This window comes from Gopherus evgoodei, chromosome 1 (genome assembly GCF_007399415.2).
Source record: "Gopherus evgoodei ecotype Sinaloan lineage chromosome 1, rGopEvg1_v1.p, whole genome shotgun sequence".
Classification (NCBI taxonomy): domain Eukaryota; kingdom Metazoa; phylum Chordata; order Testudines; family Testudinidae; genus Gopherus; species Gopherus evgoodei.
Genome location: NC_044322.1, coordinates 94,987,298 through 95,014,192, shown reverse-complemented (window position 1 = coordinate 95,014,192; position 26,895 = coordinate 94,987,298). Strand labels below are relative to the sequence as shown.

The following is a 26,895-nucleotide window of genomic DNA, read 5'->3' as shown; positions in this document are numbered from 1 at the left end:
TTTCTGCTAGATTAAAGAGCTGTCTACTGTTAGAAATCTCTTCCTCGTGTAGGTACTTGTAGATTGTGATGAAATCACCTCTTAACCTTCTCTTGGATAAACTAAATATATTGCACTTAAGTATCTCATTGTAAGGTATATTTTTCCAGACTGCAAATCATTCTTGTAGCTCATTTCTGAACCTTTCATATTGTTCAACATCATTTTTGAAGTGTGGATCTTGGAACGTGACACAATGTTCCAGTTAATGGTCTCAATAACACCACATATAGAGGTAATACTCCATCCCTACTCAATATTCCTGTGTTCTAAGGGTTGTGTTGTCTCTCTTAACTGCAGCATTGCACTTGGAGCTCATGCTCAGCTGATTATTTGCTGTTACTGCCAAGTTCTTTTCAGTGTCACTGCATTCCAGGTTACTCCATCTGTGTAACCTATATTCTTGTTCCTAGATGTCTGACCTTGCATTTGGCTAAATTAAAACCGATGTTGTTCATATAAGACCACTTTACAGACCAGTCTAGATCGCTTGGAATAACTGACCTATCCCCATCATTATTTACCACTCCACCAATTTTTGTGCCATGTACAAACTTTACTAGCAATGATTTTATATTTTCTTCCAGATCACTGATAAAGATATAAAACAGAATACCCTGAAATGAATAGAGGTGGGTTTCACCTCTCAGGGTTATGATTTCAGGCAGTTTGTAGATTCAGGCAAATAACACTGCATTGTTTTACCCCTTGTTCACATTCTGAAGATTTTCTTAGTAACCATAGGGGTTAGAGAACCCCCACCCCACCCCTAAATGAAAGCTGTGATTCAGGAACACAAACTGAGGTCGCCAATTTGCCGCAAGAAGGTGTAATTTGACCCATGGAAAAGGGACAGAATGTTATCGAGGGCTTGAAGGTTTGGATTTCTGAGTGGAGGGCAAGGCAGTTGAAAGAACTTCTTTTAACACAGGGGTTGGCAACCTTTCGGAAGTGGTGTGCTGAGTCTTCATTTATTCACTCTAATTTAAGGTTTCACATGCCAGTAATACATTTTAACCTTTTTAGAAGTTCTCTTTCTATAAGTCTGTAATCTGTAACTAAACTATTGTTGTATATAAAGTAATAAGGTTTTTAAAATGTTTAAGAAGCTTCATTTCAAATTAAATTAAAATGCAGAGCCCCCTGGACCAGTGGCCAGGACTCGGGCAGTGTTGAGTGCAACTGAAAATCAGCTTGCGTGCCGCCTTTGGCATGCATGCCATAGGTTGCCCACCCCTGTTCTAACATTTCACTCTGCATGTACAGCCATTTTGATATTGTGGAGCATACGAGGGGGAGGGGTTTGCCAGGGTAATGGTACCTCACAACTGGGGGGTAACATGGAAATCACGGGCTATGTTACTTCTGCTCAACACCACTAAGTGATAGTGCTCAGCAGATTGGAGGATCAGGCCCTATTGTGGAACAGCCATGGACAAAATAATTGTTTTTAAGGCTTCAGGGGTATTTGAGCCTGGCACTGTAACTGCAAGTCCAAAGGGCATTGCTGAGTCTCAAAGGCTTTAAAATACAAAGTTTTACACTGAATGTAATAACCTCTTTTGTAGTGCCAGCAAAAAGCAAATCTTTTTTTTCAAGCCCCAAGGGATTCTTTAAACAGAGTGCAGTAAATAGGAACAAGTGGCAGACAAACTACAAACCACAAGAGTTTTTATAAAAATGACATAGCTCATTCCATTTACTGTGTTAATAGTCGATATTTTTTATCCCACATCCCCCAACACAGAAACTAAAGTTATGAAAGAGACGAGGTGAGCCTATTAAAGAAAACTAGAAAGGAATAACAAAAAAATTAGGAATGTTACAAGTTACTTACTGAGAAGTCACACACTTTATTGTATATAAGAACAATGAAGTTGTAGTTTCTCTCAATACTTCTGGGGATAAAAACAACCAAATGGTAAATAACACTAGATTTTTCCAAACTGGGCCAGACCATTGATTCAATAAATGAATAAAGGAATAGTCAGTAAAAGAAAGCATGCAGGCACTTAAGGTAGAAGGTAATAGAACCACACAAAGAACAAATAATGCCAGAAAACTTTATTGCTTTTTGTAATCAAATTACAAAGCTGATAATTAAAGGGCACACAATGCATGCTGTATATTTAGCTCAGTATTTAAGGCAGTGCCTTAAGAAACTACTTGAAAAAAAAATCTGAGTGCAAGGGAAAAAATTGGGCAGAAACAATTTTGTTTACCCAACTCCTGAAAAACAGCTGGACACTGAGTATAAACAGATGATTCCTGTAAAGTAATTTACAAATAGGCTTAAGGAGAATTGGAAAAATGTCATTTCCAAAGCCATCTGCATGAGGAATTAAAGTTTGTGGAAACATACCGGATGTGGCTTTTGTTAGGTATTTTAGCCCCACAGGCAGTAACGTCTCTGTAATTTGAAAATAAAGAGCATGGAAACAGAAGAATTGCCATATTGGATCAGAAGAGTGGTCAGATTAGTCTGATATCAGGGCGTACACTAGCTGTAGGCAAACTGAGCAGTTCCATAGGATAGCAGATTTGGCCTAGCCGCTTCTTCGTCATGACTGAGGGGCAGCCAGGCCAAATCTGTCACCCTAGGCCTGTGAGGAGGGGGGCAACATGCTGGAGTTTTGCCTAGGGCATCAGAATGTCTTGAGCAGCCTCTGTCTAGTATCTGTCTTGGTGACAAAGTCCAGGGGTGAAATCCTGGCCCTAATGAAATCAGTGGGAGCAGGATTTCACCTCAGATGTTTCAGAGGAAGGTGCAAGAATCCTTGTCGTGGATAGTTATAGAATAATCTGCTAAGGGGTGTCATAACCTATTCCCAGATTTGGACTTTAGCATCCAAAATATGGGGGTTAGCATGAAAACCTCCAAGCTTAGTTACCAGCTTGGACCTGGTAAAGCTGCCACCACCCAAAAAATTAGAATGTTTTGGGGCACTCTGGTCCCCCCAAAAACTTTCCCTGGGGACCCTAAGACCCAAATCCCTTGAGTCTCACAACAAAGGGAAATAAACCTTTTCCCTTCCCCCCTCCAGGTGTTCCTGGAGAGGTACACAGAAGCAAGCTCCGTGAATCTAAACAGAGGGATTCCACCCTCTCTATTTCCAGTCCTGGAAACACAAGTACTTCCCTCTTCACCCAGAGGGTATGCAAAGTCAGGCTAGTACATCTAACACACACAGATTTCCCCCTGACTTCTTTCTCCCACCAATTCCCTGGTGAGCACAGACTCAATTCCCTGGAGTCCCCTACTAAAGAAAGACTCCAACAGGTCTTAAAAAGAAAGCTTTATATAAAAAGAAAAAAAATACATAAAAATGGTCTCTCTGTATTAAGGTGACAAATACAGGGTCAATTGCTTAAAAGAAATATGAATAAACAGCCTTATTGAAAAAGAATACAATTCAAAGCACTCCAGCAACTACACACATGTAAATACAAAAAAACAAACCTATCTTTTTGTACTTACAACTGGGAAACAGGAGATTGGAAAGGCAGGAAACAGAAATCCTCTCATAGCCGAGAGAGAGAGACAGGCTTAAGACCAAGAACAAAGGACTCTCACACAAACTTCCCTCCACCCAGATTTGAAAAAGTCTTGTTTCCTGATTGGTCTTCTGGTCAAGTGTTTCAGGTTACTTCTTTCCAGGTGTAAGAGACATTAACCCTTAGCGATCTGTTTATGACAAGGGGAATTTCTTCTTAAACAGGCAGTTAGTAGTTTACATCTTTCTTTTTTTATACTGTCTAATGTAATGATGGATGTCCTTATTATTCATATAATATCTACTATTCTTTTGAATCCTGCTAAATGCTTGATCTCCGCAATATTTTGTGGCAGTGAATTCTACAGGCTAATTATGCATGTAATAACAAATCCTTTATGCAATTTCTGGAAAACTCTGCAGACTTCTCCTACGAAGTGAAAACCGTTTTAAAATACTAGCAGTTGCTGAGCACAATATAGCAGATACTCACTGTCCAAGTAGTGTATTGATCCACCATCCCTAGATTGAGGGACCATTGCCAGCTCAGTCTCTCTGTAATAAGTTCTTTCCAGTCAGGGAAGAAACGCCTTTTGGAACACTGTCAAACCTCACAATAGCAGGGCTTTGTGATTTAGGAGATAGGATCCTATTCTTCTGTGTAGAAAACACCTGGCTTGACAGTATTGATTCCAAAAACCATAACAGGGACCTAATTCTTTTCTCTCTTACACTAGTGTACAGTAACTCCTCACTTAATGTTGTAGTTATGTTCCTGAAAAATGCGACTTAAGCGAAACGATGTTAAGCAAATCCAATTTCCCCATAAGAATTAATGTAAATGAGGGGGTTAGGTTCCAGGGAAATTTTTTTCACCAGACAAAAGACTGTGTGTGTGTATGTATGTATATGTATGTGTATGTATATATATATATGTGTGTATATATGTGTGTGTGTGTGTATGTATGTATGTATATATATAAACACACACAGTATGAGTTTTAAACAAACAATTTAATACTGGTACACAGTAATGATGATTGTGAAGCTTGGTTGAGGTGGAAGAGTCAGAGGGTGGGATGTTTCCCTTACTGCTAAATGATGAACTAGTAGTTGACTGAGCCCTTAAGGGTTAACTCTCTCTCTCTCTACACAAGGCAGCAGGAATGGAGGGAGATATGCACATTTCCCTTAAGTATGCTGCCTTGCTAATTAGATCAGTTTGCCGAGAGGCAGCTGCTGCAAACTCCCTGAGTCCTGGTCTGTCCGCCCTGCTCTATGGAAGATGAGGTAAGCGGGGTACAGGAGCGGGGGGGTGGGGACACCTTGTCATTAGCCCCTTTCTTCCTTCCCTGCCCCCCCCCTGCACAGCAAGCAGGAGTCTCGGGGAGCAGCTCCAAGGCAGAGGGCAGGAGCAGCACGTGGCAGTGGGGGGAGGGACACAGCTGAACTGCAGGCAGCTGCTGCACAGGGAATTTAGGGGAGAGGGGAGCTGATAGGAGGGCTGCTGGTCCACCCTGGTTTAAAGCGCCCACCACCTAGCTGCAACGGGCTGCTCTTCCTGCAAGCAGTAGACAAAGCAGGTGGCTGCCAAGTACGTTAGAAGGGAGCATTACACAACTTTAAATGAGCATGTTCCCTAATTGATCAGCAACGTAACAACGTTAACCAGGATGACCTTAAGTGAGGAGTTACTGTAGCAGAAAATTAACTCAACTTCTGTCCTCACACAGGTGCAAGTCTCATTCAAGATAATAGGAGTTGCACGCATGTGCAGGCAGAATTTGGCCCACAAGTTACATTGATGTGAAACTGTTGTGTGAGGAGAATCAGGTCCCAGAACCCTAAGGCCACAGAACGTTCAGGGCCTACTCTCCCCCCTGCAAAATGACTTATGTATAGTTACTGTTTCTTCAGAGACTAATCACCTACATTGAGGTTCCCCCACCTGTCAAAATGTCAGCGTAATCACTGTAATTGGCTCTGGAAGAAGTCAAACATTTCCCTGGACAACCTTGAAGCTATTAAGCCACAGATTATCTGTATGTGATCTTAGAATCCCAGAGAAGATTTTTTTATATGGGACTCAGGATGGCCAAGATATGTCATGTGGTAACATACCAAGGAGAGTATGAAAGCAGTTATGTCCATCAAGTCCATGTTTGTAGGATAGTCTCATTTTATAACTGTTGGTCCAGATAATGAGTCCCTCTTCCAGTCACAATGTACAGGAGTGTTTCTGAGGAGCTGTACTCCTATAAAGGAGTACATCTCATGAGCTTGTGTCAGGTTGCCAGGTGAATCCAAGAAGTAAGGACACAGGTTACTTCTTGGATTATTTCCAGAGTGGTGTCCTTGATCCTTGTAAGAGAGTCCCCTTAGGTTTTTTTTTCCAGATGGAGGGAGACTCTGGCCATGCTCAGTTATCTACCCTGGGTGGCCTATACACAGACACCAGTTTCCTAGTCCTTGCAAAGTAGGGACCATGCCCATTGTGGATCTTCTTAAGTATCTTTAGATGGGGATCAAAAAAAGAAAAAAGAAATGTCTATGTCCTGAGAATAATGTCCTAGAGCCAACTCAAAAGGAAAAAGGCCAACAATAGTTTCTTGTTTCGATGCTGCTTGCTTAGCAGTTTTTGAAGAGTCAGCCACCTGGCCTCATTGTGAGGCTTACATCGGGAGAACTGCACTCCCTGTAGGGTCAGAGTTGGAGATCTCTTGGATGGGAGTTCCCTTTGTGGCTTTAGGGATCACTCCAGCAGTTTCTTGCTCAGGGTGATCTCCTCTCTCATCTTCCTGCAGTTTCCTCCTTTTTAAAGGCCTCTTCCCTACCATACATGATTGACAGAGCTGGAGGGGCGGGTGCTAAGCCTACTCACAATTCCTCTCTGGTGACTTCCTCATCAGTGTGGTGCCTTGGCACTCATTCACAATCCTCTAATGCAGGGGTTCTCAAACTGTGGGTTGGGACCCCTCAGGGGGTCGCAAGGTTTTTATGAGGGGTCGCGAGCTGTCAACTTCCTCCCTAAACCCCGCTTTGTTCCAGCTTCTATAATGGTGTTAAATATATTAAAAAGTGTTTTTAATTTATAAGGGCAGTCGCACTCAGATGCTTCCTTGTGTGAAAGGGGTGACCAGTAAAAAAAAAAAAAAAAAATTTGAGAGCCACTGCTCTAATCCCCTATACTGGAGAAGAGGTGTAGTCTCAGCCTGAGCAGAGGATGCTCAGGGCCTCTTTCAATAACATCCCCCTTCTATTTAAAGGAGAAGGACTGTTTAATATTCAAACTGATGAACCACTAGAGAAAATGAAAAATGTAAGATCTACTATTGGACTTTTAAATTTCTTTAATACAGGGAAGAGGCCATATTCGACTTATTATACAAGTATCAAAGGCAACATCTACCTTCTTCATCTCCTTCACTTCATTATAATTATCAGAGAAGAGCATGTCATTTCCAACCTCAAAATTATACACCACAATACTGACTACACAGAGAAAGAAATTTAAAACTTTCAATAATAACAGGGAAGTTTCATTGTCTTCATCCTCTGCAGTTCCTCTGAGACATCAGATTTGACATGAGGACACAGCACTTCAAGCCAGTCCACTTGGACATTTTTTATCCACAGTTTGGGGACTGGTTGTCCCATTTTTATTACCAGTGGGAGTTGTTAACATTGGACAGGTGGATTTTAGAAGTTTTATTTCATGCAGTTACACAATTCAGTTCAAAGAAGATCATGCCAGACCAAATTGATATTTTATTTGAGAAGAAAAATGATTTTTTAGACAAAGGAAATGCAGTAGATCTAAGGCATTTAATACAGTTCCAGATGGGAAATTATTAGTTAAATCAGGGAAGATGGAGATTAATATGAGAATTGAAAGGTCGATAAGGAACTGATTAAAGGAACTGAAAGGTGATCTGTCAGACTAGAGGGGGGTTATTAATGAAGTTCCTCAGGGATCAGTCTTGGGACCAATCTTATTTAACATTTTTATTTTTTAGACATTTTTTGTGACCTTAGCACAAAAAGTGGGAGTGTATTTATAAAATCTGCAGATGACACAAAGCTAGGAGGTATTGCCAATAAGGAGGAGGACCAGAATATCATACTAGAAGATCTGGACGACCTTGAAAACTGGAGTAATAGAAATGAGACAAAATTTATTAGTGGAAAGTGCAAGGTCATGCCCTTGGGGACTAACAACAAGAATTTTTGCTCTAAGCTGGGGACTTATCAGTTGGAAGCAACAGAGGAGGAGAAAGACCTGGGTGCATTGGTAGATTACAGGATGAGCTGCCAACGTGCTGCATCCTTGAAAAGAGCTAATGCAGTCCTAGGATGCATCAGGTGAGCTATTTCCAGTAGAGACAGGGAAGTGTTAGTACCATTATACAAGGCACTGGTGAGACCTCATCTGGAATACTGTGTGCAGATCTCATCTCCCATGTTGAAGAAAGATGAATTATAATTGGAACAGGTGCAGAGAAGGTCTACTAAAATGATCAGAGGAATGGAAAACCTCCCTTATGAGAGGAGACTCAAAGAGTTTGGCTTGTTTAGCCTAGCAAAAAGAAGGCTGAGGGGAGGTACGATTGCCTTCCTTAAATGCATCAGAGGGCTAAGTACCAGGGAGGGGGAGGAGGAAGTTAAGTGCTAATGTTAACACAAGTGCAAATGGATATAAACTGGCCATCAACAAGTTTAGGCTTGAGATTATATGAAGGTTTCTAATCATCAGAGGAATGAAGTTCTGTAACAGCCTTCTCAGAGGACGGGGATGGGAGGACACACAAACTCAGTCACTTCAAGACTGAGCTTGATAAGTTTGTGGAGGGGATGATACGATGGCATGTAGCTAACCTGCAACTGTTAGTAGCAAATATCCTTAATGGCTAGTGATGGGACACTGGATGGGCTCAGAGTTACTACAGAGAATTCTTTCCTGGTTTCTGGCTGGTGGGTCTTGCCAAAATGCTCAGGATCCAACTGACTGCCATATGTGGGGATGAGAAGGAATTTTCCCCTGCGTCAGATTGGCAGAGACCCTGGGAGTTTTTTGTCCTTCTCTACAGCATGGGGCATGCAGGTCACTTGCAGGTTTCAACTACTGTAAATGGTGGATTCTTTGTAATTTGAAGTCTTTAAATGATGATTTAAAGACTTCAGTAATTCAGCCCAAGGTCATGGGTCTGTTACATGAGTGGCTGGGTGAAGTTACATGGCCTGCAATGTGCAGGAGGTCAGAGCAGATGATCATGATGGTCCCTTCTGGCCTTATAGTCTATAAGCCCATCAGAAGGCAGGTCCCGATTCAACTTTCACTTTCTTGGGGACCTGATGAACCTGAAGAAATGGGAACTGGGTGTGGTATTTTGTACTCTTCCTTATGGTAATAGTAGGGATATATACTGTATTTGATCCTTTACCCTGATTATAAGGTCAATAGCTGCCCTTATCCATATGTGGAATGTCATATGTGGTCTTTGGGATGTCCATAACGAAGCATCAAGCATTCATAGTAATGATTTGTATCACTTATTTCTTAATTCCTATATGTAGAATCATAGGATCATAGAGTTGTAGCACTGGAAGGGACCTCAGGAGATAATCTAGTGCAGTCCTCTGCACTCATGCCAGGACTAAGTGTTCTCTCGAGCATCCTGGACAGGTGTTTGTCTAACCTGCATTAAAGATCTCCAATGACAAAAATTCCACAACTCTAGGCAATTTGTTCCTGTGCTTAACTACCCTGACAGTTAGGAAGTTTTTACTAATAGACTCATAGACTTTAAGGTCAGAAGGGACCATTATGATCATCTAGTCTGACCTCCTACACAATGCAGGCCACAGAATCTCACCCATCCACTTCTATAACAAACCCCTAACTTATGTCTGAGTTACTGAAGTCCTCAGATTGTGGTTTGAAGACCTCAAGCTGCAGAGAATCCTCCAGCCAGTGACCTGTGCCCCATGCTGCAGAGGAAGGCGAAAAACCTCCAGGGCCTCTGTCAATCTGCCCTGGAGGAAAATTCCTTCCCGACCCCAAATTTGGCGATCAGTTAAACCCTGAGCATGTGGGCTAGACTCACCAGCCAGCACCCAGGAAAGAATTCTCCGTAGTAACTCAGATCCCATCCCATCTCAGAACACTGGGCATACTTACCTGCTGATAATCAGAGATTAATTGCCAAAATTAGGCTATCCCATCATACCATCCCCTCCATAAACTTATCAAGCTTAGTTTTAAAGCCAGATATCTCTTTTGCCCCCACTACTACCCTTGGAAGGCTGTTCCAGAACTTCACTCCTCTAATGGTTAGAAACTTTCGTCTAATTTCAAGTCTAAACTTCCTAGTGTCCAGTTTATGTCCATTTGTTGTTGTGTCCACATTGGTACTAAGCTTAAATTATTCCTCTCCCTAATATTTATCCCTCTGATATATTTATAAAGAGCAATCATATCCCCCCATAACCTTCTTTTGGGTAGGCTAAACAAGCCAAGCTCTGAGTCTCCTTTCATAAGACAGGTCTTCCATTCCTCTGATCATCCTAGTAGCCTGTCTCTGAACCTGTTCCAGCTTGCATTCATCCTTCTTAAACATGGGAGACTAGAACGGCACATGGTATTCCAGATGAGGTCTCACTAGTGCCTTGTATAACGGTACTAACACCTCCTTATCTTTCGCCTGATGCATCCTAAAATTGCATTAGCTTTTTTAACGGCCATATCACATTGATGGCTCATAGTCATCCTGTGAGCAACTAATACTCCGAGGTCCTTCTCCTCCTCCATTACTTCCAGCTGATGCATTCCCAATTTATAACTAAAATTCTTGTTATTAATCCCTAAATGTATGACTTTGCACTTTCCACTATTAAATTTTATCCTATTACTATTACTCCAGTTAACAAGGTCATCCAGATCTTCCTGTAGGATATCCTGGTCCTTCTCTATGTTAGCAATACCTCCCAACTTTGTGTCATCTGCAAACTTTATTAGCACATTCCCACTTTTTGTGCCAATGTCAGTAATAAAAATATTAAATAAGATTGGTCCCAAAACTGATCCCTGAGGAACTACCCTAGTAACCTCCTTCCAGCCTGACAGTTCACCTTTCAGTATAACCCTTTGTAGTCTCCCCTTTAATCAGTTCCTTATCGACCTTTCAATTTTCATATTGATCCCCATCTTTTCCAAGTTAACTAATAATTCTCCACGTGGAACCGTATCAAATGCCTTACTGAAATCGAGCTAAATTAGATCCACTGCATTTCCTTTGTCTAAAAAATCTGTTACCTTCTCAAAGAAAGAGATCAGGTTGGTTTGGCACGATCTACCTTTTGTAAAACCATGTTGTATTTTGTCCCAATTACCATTGACCTCAATGTCCTTAACTACTTTCTCCTTCAAAATTTTTTCCAAGACCTTATATACTACAGATGTCAAACTAACAGGCCTATAGTTACTCAGATCTTCTAATGTCCAACCTAAACCATCCTTGCTGCAATTTAAGCCCATTGGGTCTTGTCCTATTCTCAGAGGTAAAGAGAACAATTTTTCTCCCTCTTCCTTGTAACAACATTTTATGTGCTTGAAAACTGTTTTCATGTTTCCTGTCAGGCTTCTCTTTTCCAGACTAAATAAACTCAATTTTTTCAATCTTCCCTCATAGGTCATGTTTTCTAGATCTTTAATAATTTTTGTTGCTCTTCTCTGGATTTTCTCCAATTTCCACATCTTTCCTGAAATGTAGCACCCAGAACTGGACACAGTGCTCCAGTTGAGGCCTAATCAGCGTGGAGTAGAGTGGAAGAATTACTACTTGTGTCTTGCTTACAACACTCCTGCTAATGCATCCCAGAATGATGTTTGCTTTTTTTGCAAATTACACTGTTGACTCATATTTAGCTTGTGTTCAGCTATGACTCACAGATTCCTTTCTGCAGGACTCTTTCCTAGGTACTCATTTCCCATTTTGTATGTGTGCAACTGATTGTTCCTTCATAAGTAGAGTACTTTGCATTTGTCCTTATTGAATTTCATCCTGTTTGGTCATCAGACCATTTCTCCAGTTTGTCCAGATCATTCTGAATTTTAATCCTATTCTCCAAAGCACTTGTAACCCTTTTCCAACTTGTTATTGTCTGCAAACTTTTTAAGTTGACTCTCTATGCCATTATCTAAATCAAAGGTCTCCAAACTGTGGGGTGCCCCCCCCCGGGGATGTGGAGGAATTTTTTTGGAAGGGCATCTTCCATGACTTTTTGAAGATAATTGATAATAGCTCAGATATCTGCTCAGCCAGCTCCTTGAGTATTCTAGGATGTATTTCATAGACTCTAGCACTGGAAGGGACCTCGAGAGGTCATCGAGTCCAGTCCCCTGCCCTCATGGCAGAACCAAATACTGTCTAGACCATCCCTGATAGACATTTATCTAACCTACTCTTAAATATCTCCAGAGATGGAGATTCCATAACCTCCCTAGGCAATTTATTCCAGTGTTTAACTACCCTGACAGTTAGGAACTTTTTCCTAATGTCCAACCTAAATCTCCCTTGCTGCAGTTTAAGCCCCTTGCTTCTTGTTCTATCATTAGAGGCTAAGGTGAACAAGTTTTCTCCTTCCTTCTGATGACACCCTTTCAGATACCTGAAAACTGCTATCATGTCCCCTCTCAGTCTTCTCTTTTCCAAACTAAATAAACCCAATTATTTCAGCCTTCCTTCATAGGTCATGTTCTCAAGACCTTTAATCATTCTTGTTGCTCTTCTCTGGACCCTCTCCAATTTCTCCACATCTTTCTTGAAATGCGGTGCCCAGAACTGGACACAATACTCCAGTTGAGGCCTAACCAGCACAGAGTAAAGCGGAAGAATGACTTCTCGTGTCTTGTTTACAACACACCTGTTAATGCATCCCAGAATCATGTTTGCTTTTTTCACACTGTTGACTCATATTTAGCTTTGTGGTCCACTATGACCCCTAGATCTCTTTCTGCCATACTCCTTCCTAGACAGTCTCTTCCCATTCTGTATGTGTGAAACTGATTGTTCCTTCCTAGGTGGAGCACTTTGCATTTATCTTTATTGAACTTCATCCGGTTTACCTCAGACCATTTCTCCAATTTGTTCAGATCATTTTGAATTTTGACTCTATCCTTCAAAGCAGTTGCAATCCCTCCCAGTTTGGTATCGTCCGCAAACTTAATAAGCGTACTTTCTGTGCCAACATCTAAGTCGTTGATGAAGATATTGAGCAGAGCCGGTCCCAAAACAGACCCCTGCGGAACCCCACTTATTATACCTTTCCAGCAGGATTGGGAGCCATTAATAACTACTCTCTGAGTACGGTTATCCAGCCAGTTATGCACCCACCTTATAGTAGCCCCATCTAAATTGTATTTGCCTAGTTTATCGATAAGGATATCATGCGAGACCGTATCAAATGCCTTACTAAAGTCTAGGTATGCCACATCCACCACTTCTCCCTTATCCACAAGACTCGTAATCCTATCAAAGAAAGCTATCAGATTGGTTTGACACGATTTGTTCTTTACAAATCCATGCTGGCTATTCCCTATCACCTTACCACCTTCCAAGTGTTTGCAGATGTTTTGTTTAGTTACTTGCTCCATTATCTTCCCTGGCACAGAAGTTAAATTAACTTGTGTGTAGTTTCCTGGGTTGTTTTTATTTCCCTTTTTATAGATGGGCACTATATTTGCCCTTTTCCAGTCTTCTGGAATCTCCCCCGTCTCCCATGATTTCCCAAAGATAATAGCTAGAGGCTCAGATACCTCCTCTATTAACTCCTTGAGTATTCTAGGGTGCATTTCATTAGACCCTGGTGACTTGCAGGCATCTAACTTTTCTAAGTGATTTTTAACTTGCTCTTTTTTAATTTTATCTTCTAAACCTACCCCCTTCCCATAAGCATTCACTATGTTAGACATTCCTTCAGACTTCTCAGTGAAGACCGAAACAAAGAAGTCATTAAGCATCTCTGCCATTTTCAAGTTTCCTGTTACTGTTGCTCCCTCCTCACTGAGCAGTGGGCCTACCCTGTCCTTGGTCTTCCTCTTGCTTCTAATGTATTGATAAAAAGTCATCTTGTTTCCCTTTTATTCCCAGAGCTAGTTTGAGCTCATTTTGTGCCTTTGCCTTTCTAATCTTGCCCCTGCATTCCTGTGTTATTTGCCTATATTCCTCCTTTGTAATCTGACCTAGTTTCCATTTTTTATATGACTCCTTTTTATTTTGTAGGTCATGCAAGATCTCGTGGTTAAGCCAAGGTCGTCTTTTGTCACATTTTCTATCTTTCCTACCCATCAGAATAGCTTGTTTTTGGGCCCTTAATAGTGTCCCTTTGAAAAACTGGAAACTCTCCTCAGTTGTTTTTCCCCTCAGTCTTGATTCCCATGGGACCTTACCTTTCAGCTCTCTGAGCTTACCAAAATCTGCCTTCCTGAAATCCATTGTCTCTATTTTGCTGTACTCCCTTCTACCCTTCCTTAGAATTATTTAATCAGTCCCTGCTGACTTGAAGACATCTAACTTGTCTAAGTAATTTTTAACTTCTTCTTTCCCTATTTTAGCCTCTGATCCTACCTCATTTTTATTGGCACTCAGTCTAACTGCTTGGATATTGCGTAACAACCTAACTGCTAAAGCCCCCTTCTCACCCCCAGCTTCTTTCTTGCAGAATCCCGTGGTGTGGTACCATTTGTGGTTACTCATTTGTCTCTGAGAATGACAGTGCAAAATAACTGTAGATCAGATATAACCTTAGTCCTACACTATTTAGCTAAATCACAGCCTCTGGCATACAACACCTATCAGTTACAGCAAGCCTAATAACTCATTTGCTTATGTTTGTATATTTGCCCTCCACACGTGTTCCAAGCTAATAAGCAATATACTCCATGTCAATCTTACACTTCTGTAATGTCATTTTACCTCTAGCAAGCATAAAATCACCCTTGAGTCAGTGTCATAGGTCATAAAATCAGGTCAAGGGTCAACTTGTGAAAGAAGCCCAGATGATCCTAGCTGGTGATCTATGCCTTGTGGTTCAGAGGAAGGCAAATCCCCCCTCAAGGTCCCTTCCAGTCTGACTTGTGAGAAAATTCCTTCATGATCCCAAATTTGTTTGACCGTGAGCAAGACCCACCAGCCAGACACCTGAGAAAGAAGAGTGTCTTTACCACCTCAGAGCTCTGGTCAGTGTTCTGTCTCCAGTTATGGCCATCCCTGAGGCTTTAGGGGAAGATGACCTCCCCTGAATACATCTGGACAGTTGTGTATCTGGGGAAAAAAGATCCTTTGTGATCCCTCTGGCCAACTGGCGGAAGTCCTGAAGTATGAGATTTTATTATAGTCATAGTCATAATGTAGAGCTGCTGGTGTTATGACCATATTGAAGGCAATTCAGAACTTTCTGTTCTCTCTATGACTCATGAAGGACGAGAATGAACAGGGGGATTAGTAGATTCAGACTCCAAGGCCAGAAGGGACCACCACAACCAAATAGCCTGATACCCCGGCACACATGTAGCATTTCTCCCAGCAGCTGTATTAAAGCACATCTTTCAGAAAGATATCTAATCTCATTTTAAAGACTCCAGATGATGGTGAGTTCACCACCTCCCCTGCTATGCTGTTAAATTGTTTAATTACTGTTACTGGTAGGAAATTGCATCTTATTTTAAGGTTGAATTTGTCTAACTTCAGCTTCCACTTTTCACAGAATGATAATGCCATATCTGACCTCTCAGTCCTCTTCCTCAAAGGAAACCTGCACAACACCTTCAAAAGACAAGCCTGGGAACATAAATTCATAACTTGGCTAGACACCAGAAATTATGGACTTAATAAAGACCAGGGCTGGCCCTAGACCAAACAGTACCCCAGGCGAGGAACATCTTTGGTGCTCCCCTCCATTTGTTAAACTTTTGAATACCTTATGTTTTATTGAATTTGTAGCCCATTTCATGACTTTGATGCATGACTTATCCCATGATTTTTTTACATTTTCAAAATAAAATGTTTACACTTCTAAATCATCCCCACCCTCAAAAAATTAATTCCAGGTTGAGCAGAATGTTTTAACTCAAATTAAACTTTTTCAGGGTTTTTTTCCTTCATTTTTGTGAGAAACTAAAAAAATTTCTGGTTTGGGGTTCAACCCAAAATGATGATTTTTTTTTTCCTGTTTCCGCATTTTTCAGTTCTGCCACTGAATAGAAAATCAGTTATTCCCTCAGTTCTATTTCTATTCCAAGCCCTTTAATTAACTACCCAAAGTTATTCAGAAAGACTGTGTTGGAGATGATAATGAAGTATATAGTTCTTTTGTTTTTTGAGATTTAGATATTTTGTCTGATAGTGGACAATTCCTTCCTATATGTGTGGGATTTCAGTCTCTAGCTTAATGTTTTACATTTTGGTTTGTCTAGTTTACATGCTATCATTTGTAGAGTTTGGTACATTTGGAAGATAAATATTATGAAGGCGATTCCAGTTTTAAGAAAATTCTCTAACAGGGATAATTCTGGACCATATCCGCCATTTAAAGATTTAATTGGACATATCACCAGAATTGTTGTATAAAACTGTTAAAAGATTTTAAGAATTGTTATTACTCCTATCTCTCTTTTTAGTCTCAAAATATTATTATAACAGTGTGTCCCATAGCGATACAAATTTACCTTATTGTCTGACTTTATTTTCATAAGTGTCATTTCTAATGTATATTTCCTTGCTGTAAATTTTGTGACTAATTTTTTTATTGATGGGAAATTTTAAGCTCTTCTACTTAGCCGGAATTCCACTCCTTTTAAAAGGGACTGATTGTCAAAATAGTCTTTATTTCGTGCTTTCTATGCTGGTAAGAGTATACAATACCCAGTGTCTGGACAGTGGAGAGGAAGGAAGGTGGTGAGGTCTTGAGAGACCAGTGTTCAGTTCCCTGCTCTGCCACAGACTTCCTGCGTAACCTTGGGCAAGTGACCTAGGGTACATCTACATTGCAGTTAAACACCCATGGCTGGCCTGTGTCAGCTGATTTGGTCTCATGAGGCTCAAGCTAAGGGGCTGTTTAGCTGCGGTGTAAATATTTGGGCTCAAGGTGGGAGCCCAGGGTCTAGGATCCTGTGAGGTGAGAGGGTCCCGGAGCTCAGGCTGCAGTTTGAGCCCCAACTTCTACATTGACATAAGCCAGCCGCAGATGTCTAATCGCAGTGTAGACATACCTTGAGTCTCTCTGTATCTCAGTTCCTTATCTGTAAAATCAGAGTGACTTTTTACCTCTCAGGGGTTGTGAGGATAAATATGGTAAAGACTGAAGTGCTCAGTTACCACAGTAATAGGGTAGGGAAGGCTTGTAAGTACCCGAGAAATCAAATTAATACATAAGTAAATTACTCTTTCTGCTCCATTGACTGAATATAAAAATTTGTGTATTTAAATAGGTGGTTGAATCCTTTATTTGTTACTGGTCACAAACGAAAGCTTGAAGAAGATGATATGTATAAAGTGCTGGCTGAAGATTCATCAGAGAGGGTTGGAGAGGAGTTGCAATGGTAAGGAAAAAATCAACGCTTCATGTAGTCACGTCTTCACTGTGAAGATGAGAGCTCTGAGATGAAAACATATACCGTAACTCCTCACTTAACATCCTTTCAGTTAATGTTGTTTTGCTCTTAGGTTGCTGACCTATTAGAGAACATAATCCTTTAAAGTCCTGCAATGTTGCCTTATAATGTTGTTTAGCTCTCCCCGTTCCACCCACCTGGCGCTCTTGTTGGGGACCAGGGTCAGGGCGTGGGGACTTGCCCCACTCTGCCCATCTGGCATTCCAGCCAGGGGGCAGGCAAGCCCCCCCGCACCCTGACCATGCTCCCAGGCTGGAACACTAGGCAGGTGGAAGAGGGCAAGCCCACGCACTCCAACTGTGCTATGCCTCTGCCTCAGCCAAGCTTCACAATCATCATTGGTGAGTACAGTATTAAATTGTTTTTTAAAAATTATTTAAAACTTATACTGTGTATGTATATAATGTCTTTTGTCTGGTGAAAAAAATTTCCCTGGAACCTAACTCCCCCCCCATTTACATTAATTCTTATGGGGAAATTGGATTCACTTAACATCACTTTGCTTAAAGTTGCATTTTTCAAGAACATAACTAGGACGTTAAGTGAGGAGCTACTGTAAAAGGATTTACATTAGCATTTTTTCTTCAAAGATGCTTCATTTGAATAGCACTCTACAAAATGCCTGGAATTGAAGTTTCTATACTCTGACATTCCAATAATTATATATTAATAAAGCAATCCTATGCTTTGGTACAGATATATTCTGCAACTTACTCTCTTTACAGAGATAGGAACAAGTTTGTGCTTTCTACCTTTTTGCTTGAAAAACAGAACAAACTGAATTAGTAGAGACAACAACATTCCCTTAGTAAAGGTGAAATATGCTGCTGATTGATAGAGAGGGTTTAGCTGCACAGGACATCTAAGGGCCTATCTTCACTAGGATTTTTGCTCTGGTATAGGTCCAGTGGTATGAATAGGGTTGGCAGAACTTGATTTTTTTTATAACTTGACAGTTTAATGTTAATGTTTATTTTTAAACACTTTGAAAATTTAAATTGTAAAAATAAGTCATGCAAAATTATGGGCTTTAAGCCTTTTTCAGTTTTTATTGATTTTAAATTTTTACAGTTGTGGGAAGTTATGGGAGGATCAGACAATAATTTAATGACAGACTCTGAGATTCAAAAAGTTAAAGCTTTATATTTGTTAAAACACAATTTATCAACATCACATGTGTAAGTATACACAGTACATATACCTAAATCAAACTTCTAAGTTTTCAAACAGCATTTTTCTTACTCTGCCTATCTGTAAATTTCTGTTATCAATGGAAATATTTTTTTGTTGGTTTGTGTGTGTGTAGGGTGAAATAAATTGTCTACTGACATTTACTGATAAAAATCTAATCCTTCCAAGTGTAGGTATAAATATCCTTTTTCAAGGTAGGCTTAAAGGTTAAGAGAGTCAGTTCCAGTCATGTGCTGGGATCATAGACCAAGAGTGTATCTTTATTATAACCTGTTTTAAGAGAATAACAGTTCATGCAGGTAATTTTCTTTCTTGAGGCTCCTACAGGAACCTTATCAGTACCTCTATTATAGGAGAGAGGTTTTTATTACATAATAACTTGAAACAAGCAGTGTTTCAATATATCTGTAGGGGGCTTCCTACTGAAAGATTGTCTCCTCTCTACCAGACGAGTGTTGGCATGGCCTCTTAACTTCCTGCTGTTACATGAGGAGAGGCAGCTATGGGGGAGGTGGACGGAATCTTCTGAAAGGTCTTATTGTCGCTCTTGACTAGATTGGAAGCAAGGACTTCTTTGTAAAGGAGAAGGAGCAAGGAGTAGCGACAGCTTCTTTGAACCTGAGTTAGCTAGAGCGGAATAGTAATTAAATTGATAATCCTCCTGGAATGTAGTATTTAACATCTATTCAGCAGATCATTGCAGAATTCCAAGAGTATTAGCATAGTAGAACCTAATTATGGTGGAAGTGAATATCAATTTGAGCAAGTTCTCATTATAATCAGAGTGGAAATCCAGTGACATGCCTTGTACAGAAAAAAAATTCTCTCTGGTTCCCTTTTAAAACCAAACTGTTTCTCTCTGCTTAAAAGCCCCTAGCAGAGAAAAGAAAAATATAATATTCCTACTGGCTTCTGGATTCTCTCTATCCCACTACGCTGCACACCATATCATACCTCTAGTCCCAGATTTGGACCTTAGCGTCCAAAATATGGGGGTTAGCATGAAAACCTCCAAGCTTAGCTACCAGGTTGGACCTGGTACTTGCTGCCACCACCCAAAAAATTAGAGTGTTTTGGGGCACTCTGGTCCCCCTGGAAAACCTTCCCTGGGGACCCCAAGACCCAAATCCCTTGAGTCTCACAACAAAGGGAAATAATCCTTTTTCCCTTCCTCCCTCCAGGTGCTCCTGGAGAGATACACAGATACAAGCTCTGGGAATCCAAACAGAGTGACTCCCCCTCTCCGTTCCCAGTCCTGGAAACAAAAGCACTTTCCTCTTCACCCAGAGGGAATGTAAAATCAGGCTAGCAAATCCAACACACACAGATCTCCCCCTGATTTCTTCCTCCCACCAATTCCCTGGTGAGTGCAGACTCAATTTCCCTGAAGTAAAGAAAAACTCCACCAGGTCTTAAAAGAAAGCTTTATATAAAAAAGAAAGAAAAATACATACAAATGGTCTCTCTGTATTAAGGTGACAAAATACAGGGTTAATTGCTTAAAAGAAATATGAATAAACAGCCTTATTCAAAAAGAATACAAATCAAAGCACTCCAGCACTTATATTCATGCAAATACCAAAGAAAAGAAACCATATAACTTACTATCTGATCTCTTTGTCCGTACACTTAGAAACAGAAGATTAGAAAGCAGAAACTACTTCTCCAAAGCTCAGAGAAAGCAGGCAGACAGACACAGACCTCAGACACAAAATTCCCTCCACCCAAAGTTGAAAAAATCCGGTTTCCTGATTGGTCCTCGGGTCAGGTGCTTCAGGTGAAAGAGACATTAACCCTTAGCTATCTGTTTATGACAGAGCAAGTTCTCATTATAATCAGAGTGGAAATCCACTGACATGCCTTGTACAGTTCAGGGCTTTCACTATAAAGGAGGGTGAAGTCTTTCCAGGGACTCTTGCAATAATTGCACTTCCTTTCCATGTGGTCAGGAAAAATACTTGCATAGATATAATGGGATATTTCTCAGAATCTATGGTCTATATGTGCATTTTCACTTTCTATTCTACTTGACAACACACAAGGAGAGTCATTCGTAAATCATAGAATCACAGAATCGTCAGACTGGAAGGGACTTCAAGAGGTCATCTAGTTCAGTCCCCTGCACTCATGGCAAGACTAAGTGTTATCTAGACCGTCCCTGACAGTTGTTTGTCTAACCTGCTCCTAAAATCTCCAGTGATGGAGATTGCACAACCTCCCTAGGCAATTTATTCCAGTGCTTAATGTTATATCCTTGGGGGCAACAGTTTTGGGAAGAAATCACTTGTGACACAGAGAACTGAAAACCTTAGAAGCAGCCATTTATGGCCACACATTGAACTAACCAAAAACCAGCCAAAACTGGCTGGGCTATCCCCTAATAATCTAACTGAATTGCCATAGCAACAACAAGATTCTATTACCACGACAACCAAATACACAACACTTAACCACCCTGACAGTTAGGAATTTTCTCCTAACTCCAATCTAAACCACACTTGCTACAGTTTAAGACCATTGCTTCTTGACCTATCCTCAGAGGTGAAGAAGAACAATTTTTCTCCCTCCTCCTTCTAACAACTTTTTATGTGCTTGAAAACTGTTACATCCTCTCTATCTTCTCTTCTCCAGACTAAATAAACCCAATTTTTTCAGTCTTCCCTGATAGGTCATGTTTTCTAGGTGGTATTTTTCTTTCTTTTTTTTTTTTAAATAATTTTTGTTGCTCTTCTCTGGACTTTCTCCCATTTATCCACATCTTTCATGAAATGTGGCACCCAGAACTGGACACTACTCCATTTGAGACCTAATCAATTCAGAATAGAGTGAAATAATTGCTTGTGACTTGCTTACAGCACTCCTGCTAATATATCCCAGAATGGTGTGTGTGTGTTTTTGAAACAGTGTTACACTGTTGACTCATATTTAGCTTGTGATCCACTGTGACTCCCAGATCCCTTTCTGCAGGATTCCTTCCTAGGCAATCGTTTCCCATATATGTGTGCAACTGATTGCTCCTTCCTAAATGGAGTACTTTGCATTTGTCCTTAGTGAATTTCATCCTAGTTACTTCAGACCATTTCTCCAGTTTGTCCAGATTATTTTGAATTTTAAACCTATCCTCCAAAGCACTTATAACCCCTACAAGCTTGATATCATCCACAAACTTTATAAGTGTACTATCCATGCCATTATTTAGTCATTGATGAAGATATTGAACAGACCCAGAAGTGATCCCTGCGGGATCCCACTTGATATACCCTTCCAGCTTGACTGTGAACCACGATAACTACTCTCTGGGAGAGGTATTCCAACCACTTATGCACCCACCTTATAGTAGCTCCATCTAGGTAGCATTTCCTTAGTTTGTTTATGAGAAGGTCATGTAAGACAGCATGAAAAGCCTTACTAAAGTCAAGATATACCACATCTACCACTTCCCAATATTCACAGGGCTTGTTACCCTGTCAAGAAAGCTATTGAGTTGGTTTGACATGATTTGTTCTTGACAAATCCATGCTGACTGTTACTTATCTCTTTAAGTAATCACCTAGAAGATAATAATCATTTGCTCCATTATCTTTCTGGGTACAGAAGTTAATCTGATTGGTCTGTAATTCCCCAGGTTGTCCTTATTTCCCTTTACATAGATGAGCACTATATTTGCCCCTTTCCAGTCCTCTAGAATCTCTCTTCCATGACTTTTCAAAGATAATCGCTAATGGCTCAAAATCTCCTCAGTCAGTTTCTTGTGTATTCTAGGATGTATTTCATCAGGCCCTGGTGACTTGAAGACAGCTAACTTGTCTAAGTACTTTTTAACTTCTTCTTTCCCTTTTTTAACCTCTGATTCTACTTTACTTAAGCATGCAGCCGTCACTACTGCGAGATTAAGGCTTATAGAAACTCCAGAAAATCCAACAAACTGCACTGTGGAGTTTGTCATTTTACCCAATTCTTCCCCAACCCCTGAGATAAGAAAAAATATCTCAGTAATCAAGATAATATCTTTCTGGTGGCTATTCTACACGCCCAAAGTTAGTGTGCCATCTTTTAACAAGTTTGAGACCTTGGTGTATTCACAGTTTTCAGACCAACAGGGTCTTGATGCACAGCAGAATGCACTTGACCTCCAGAAACAAGGGAGCACCTTATGTGAAAATCCCATGTTTCAACAATTGTAGAGTGGTGCCGGTGTATTCTTGATCACGTTATATGAACAGAATGATCACTTGTGTTCTTAATGTCTTTTGATTTGGATTTGAACAGATTGTACCTTGCTCATGTGCAGGTGCTGAGCCACAATGCAAAGGTCAAGCACAGTCACAGTCCCTGCCTTAGGAAGGAGCACATACTGGGGAAGCCCAGGCACCACAGGTGGTGCAATCCACTCGATGATGTTTGCCACCATCACATTGTTCTCTCTGCTTGTGCGTTATCCTCCTTCCTCCACCCTGAGTCTTTCTTGAGTCCACTTTTTAGAGTGTAGTCCCTTAACTGACGAGCTTGTCTATTTGTTCTGTGTTTTTACAGCACCTAGCACAATGGCGTCATGGTTCATGACTGGGGCTCCGAGGCAATATAATGCAAATAATAATAAAAAAAATTCCACTTCCCCTTCACCTAAGTACATGACCAGGTGAAGATAAGAGAGCATGCTTCACAACCTAACGAACTGTGGATGTGCATGCTGCTCTGTTCTTCTTGGAGCTCGAGGGGTTTTGCTGAGGTGGCGCATCTCCACACTACCTCAGTGCAGGCCAGTGCCAGGAAGGCTTATTATGACTTGGCCCTTAACTTAGGTAGCTGGCTCACTCTGATCCAGGCTAAGAACAAACCAAGGACTGTGACTTGCTAGTTCGGCCTTTGTTGTAAGTTTCTATAAATCAGCAGCTAGTCCAAGGTTTTTTGATATTATCAGTGTGTTCTTGAGCACAGAGGAACAAAATGAGCCTGTAAAACTAACCACAAGCTTTCATGAGCCAAATAAATTAAATAAAATTAAAAAACAAAACAGATTATTTTGGTGTCAGGTTCTTAAAGAGAAAGTATTTAATTGTGCAGGATGTGGAGTGATTGACCAAATAACTTGGCAATTCTACTGTAGACCTAACTCTCTCTTTTACGTTAGCAAATGATGTTCTGTTTCTGTTGATTTTTAAGTTAGACTTTTCTTGTCTGCCAGTCTCATTTTACTTTATTTTCTAGGTACTGGGATAAAGAGGTGCAAAAAGCTAAAAAAGAAGCAAGAACGCCACATTTAACAAAAGCAATCCTACTTTGTTATTGGAAATCCTATTTAGCTTTGGGATTTTTCACATTGATTGAGGTAAGAGATGGAAAATACAATACAATGTATTTTTGGATATCTTTTTACCCAATAGTAATGTAAGTCTTGTCCAACAGGCATTTTTAATGAATACTGGTGATTTCATTCTGGGACCCAACTCTTTCCCCATTTATAATTTCTTTCTGTCAGATAGTAGCAGCTATAAACTCTGTATTTTTGTTTGTCAGAGACCAGGAGGTCTCTCCTTAACCATCTCTCTCTCTCGCTCTCATAAAAATACAGTAGGGCCACACAGACTACTAGAAGTTGAAAACACTGGGTTAGTGTCTCCTTTCAGTTACAACTGCATAAGAGTGGGATTACACTGGTATAACTGAAAGCACATTATCTCTGTGATATTGCCAACCCTCCCCTCTCCCTCTTCAAGGAGTTGTTTCTGAACTCATATCTGCTGCTGGACTGTACATTACAGTATCCGTAGGTTAGTGGGATGAATTATTAAAAAAATCTTTTTTCAAAATGTAACTACGTCACAAAAAAGCACCATGTGGTCTTCAGAAATTAAAGGAGATCTGTACTTACATAACTTGTTATGACAACATGAAAGATTTTATTGGTGGCTTAGAGAACTTTTGAAAAGTTTTTAATATTTTAATTTTAATACTATTAAAATACATGTGTTAATACAGAAGTTCATTTCTTCTGGGTTATATGGCAATTAAAACTGGCCTGGGTATTTAAAGCAAGATAATAAAGGAAGAAGGATATGCCAGAAAGTTCTTACTTGCCTTGGAAGAAACTTGGATAGAAAACTACAGAATAAATTATTTCTATTTGTTTCTCTCCCTCCCTCCCCCTTCTTTCATTTAGGAAACACTCACAGTAATTCAACCAGTCTTTTTGGGAAAAATTATTAATTATTTTGAAGTTTTTGATCCTCTTGATACTGCTGCTTTGAATTTTGCCTACTGCTATGCAGCTGCTTTGTCTGTGTGTACATTGATTTTAGCCATAACACACCACTTATACTTTTATCACGTACAACGGGCTGGCATGAAATTGAGAGTAGCGATATGTCACATGATTTATCGGAAGGTAAGCAACCTTTCATTTTTCAAATGTATGTGTATATGTTAGCTGTTCTAGTAATCAGTTTAAAATTAAGTGTTTGAATTATTTTTCACTCTTGCAATAGTTCTGAAGTCAATAGGGTATAAGTATATTCATGAAAATCTGGGTTAGCATTTATATATGTATTGATTTTTTTTATACTGCACTCAACAGTATATGGATGCCTATATAATGTTGTAGGCTATTGCCTGGGCTCCAGAGGATGTGGGGAAAAGGAGCTGTTGAGTGTTGTGTGCTTGTTCTCCTCTATTCAAGAGATGCACTGAGGGAGAATGGGCCCTTCCCCCCCTGGCCTGTCACCTTCCTGTCTCAGAAGGGAGGAAGTTTGATCAAACCAGTGAGTAGGGGAATAGCCACCTTCTGGAAGGGGACGCTCACGTCCAGACAGACTGGAGCAAAGCCTCTCCTTATGCCTCAAAGTACATGTGGGATTGTGCTTGGAGCAGGCGCTTCTCTGCCTCCCTTTGACCAGCCAAGGAGGGCATTAGGGGAGCTGCTGGCTCTCACAGCTCCCGCCTCTCAATTTAAAACCTCTCTAGGTGGTCACTTTCATTTTAAAGCCTCCCATAGGTCACTTGCAGTACTGCTGTCCCACCCTCCCTGTAGTTGAGCTATATTGAGCTGTCTTTCCAGGATGCTGTGAGTCTGACTGATCACCAGTTCCTGGAATGAGGAAGGATTTTTTTTTCTTGGCAGGTCCAGAGGGTTTTTCACATATTTCAGATTAAAAGGAGTAAGAATAGGATGGGAATTTAACACTGGGAGGAATACAGAAATGTTAGTCAATTGCAACGTGAGCCTGGTGTCTAGTGTGAATAAAGGCTCAAAGGGCCAGGTCTCAGAGGTAAATGAGACTGGGATGTGGCTAGTGACCCTGTTGCTGTAAGAAGGGGAGACCTGAAGTCTTTGCAGACTGAATTCATCCTTAGTACCCTTTATCTCCCATGTGGAGGGAGAGTGAGCGGAGCCAGAAATTAGGTAAGTCCTAGGGTTTAGGTTGAAGAGGGTTTGCCCTGAGTTATTGGTTATAGTGAGAGCCATGATTCTCTACTGGATCCAATTAAATGCTTGGTATGTGAGCAGGGATGAGGAGAGAGCACTCTTCCCCATCTTTAAGTTACTAAAGTTGTGGCCTGTCCCTTAATTCTATCCCTGTCTCTGCATTTCTTTCACCTACATGTACTGATCAACATGTAGCAGTCACCATCTAGGGAGAGGAGCCAGGTAATCAGTGGAACAGAAGCAGAAGTAGCAACTACCGGGCCAGAGCGGGCAGGGAAAGTAACTGGGCAGCTCACAGGAAGAAAAGCTGCTTTCGTCCATTGCCAGTGTGGCTCTTGAGAAGCCATAGCCTTACTAGCTGTCAGTAGCTTCTTTGTGGCTGGTGGTAGCCTTCAAGCCACGAGGCCTCTCTCTACTTTTACCTCCATGTAGGCAACCCTGTAAAGAGAAATTTTGGGGCAGCAGCACATCATGGTCACTGCCTTCCCTCCCATTTCACTTTGTTTACACAAAACACTTTGAGAGGACCCCAGACCTCAGGGCCCCAGTACAAGAGTCTCTCCTTTTCTCTCCCTCTTATCAGCCCTTGATGTAGGAACCATATGGGAGGTGGCAGAGGGGAGAATGTCCTATCTATATAGTTAGGGGCTCTGGTGGTATGACTTAAATTACCTGCCTTCCAAATTTTTGGAGCAGTTCCCTCATCACTCTTGCCCCTGAGTGAAATTTAGGCAGGGATTAGACATTTATATTACATTCAGATTGAATTTTAATCAACCTTTCTTTTTAAGAGGGGAAAAACATGCAACCCTTCCTCTTTTCTAAAACATGTAACACCCTCACTTAAAGTTAACATTTAGATTACTCCTCTCTCCATCCTCATCTCTGAACTCCATAATTTATAGTAAAGTAAGAGAGAAAAATATGGGAAATAATGTCTCCGGCCATATTGGGCTGGTGAATTGTTTTTTATGGACATATTTATCCTCCTCCCTCTTCTGATACCTTGGAAATTATCCGCTGGGAACTCAGTTCTAACATGGCACACTACTTTCTTGTACATAAACATATCTCTAAGG

General features: G+C 40.7%; 1 protein-coding gene across 2 annotated transcripts in view; it reads left to right on the top strand.

Moving 5' to 3' along the window:
* ABCC4 (ATP binding cassette subfamily C member 4) overlaps positions 1–26,895 on the top strand; it is a 221,236-nt gene that overhangs the window by 15,497 nt on the left and 178,844 nt on the right. Inside the window, exons 2-5 of one of the 2 annotated variants that reach the window (XM_030567495.1) lie at positions 4,691–4,823; positions 17,020–17,130; positions 23,602–23,722; positions 24,554–24,778. In XM_030567495.1, coding sequence (XP_030423355.1) covers positions 4,819–4,823; positions 17,020–17,130; positions 23,602–23,722; positions 24,554–24,778 — 462 coding nt within the window. In that variant the 5' untranslated portion in view covers positions 4,691–4,818. The remainder of the gene's footprint in view (positions 1–4,690; positions 4,824–17,019; positions 17,131–23,601; positions 23,723–24,553; positions 24,779–26,895) is intronic. The other variant, XM_030567487.1, reaches the window with a different exon arrangement.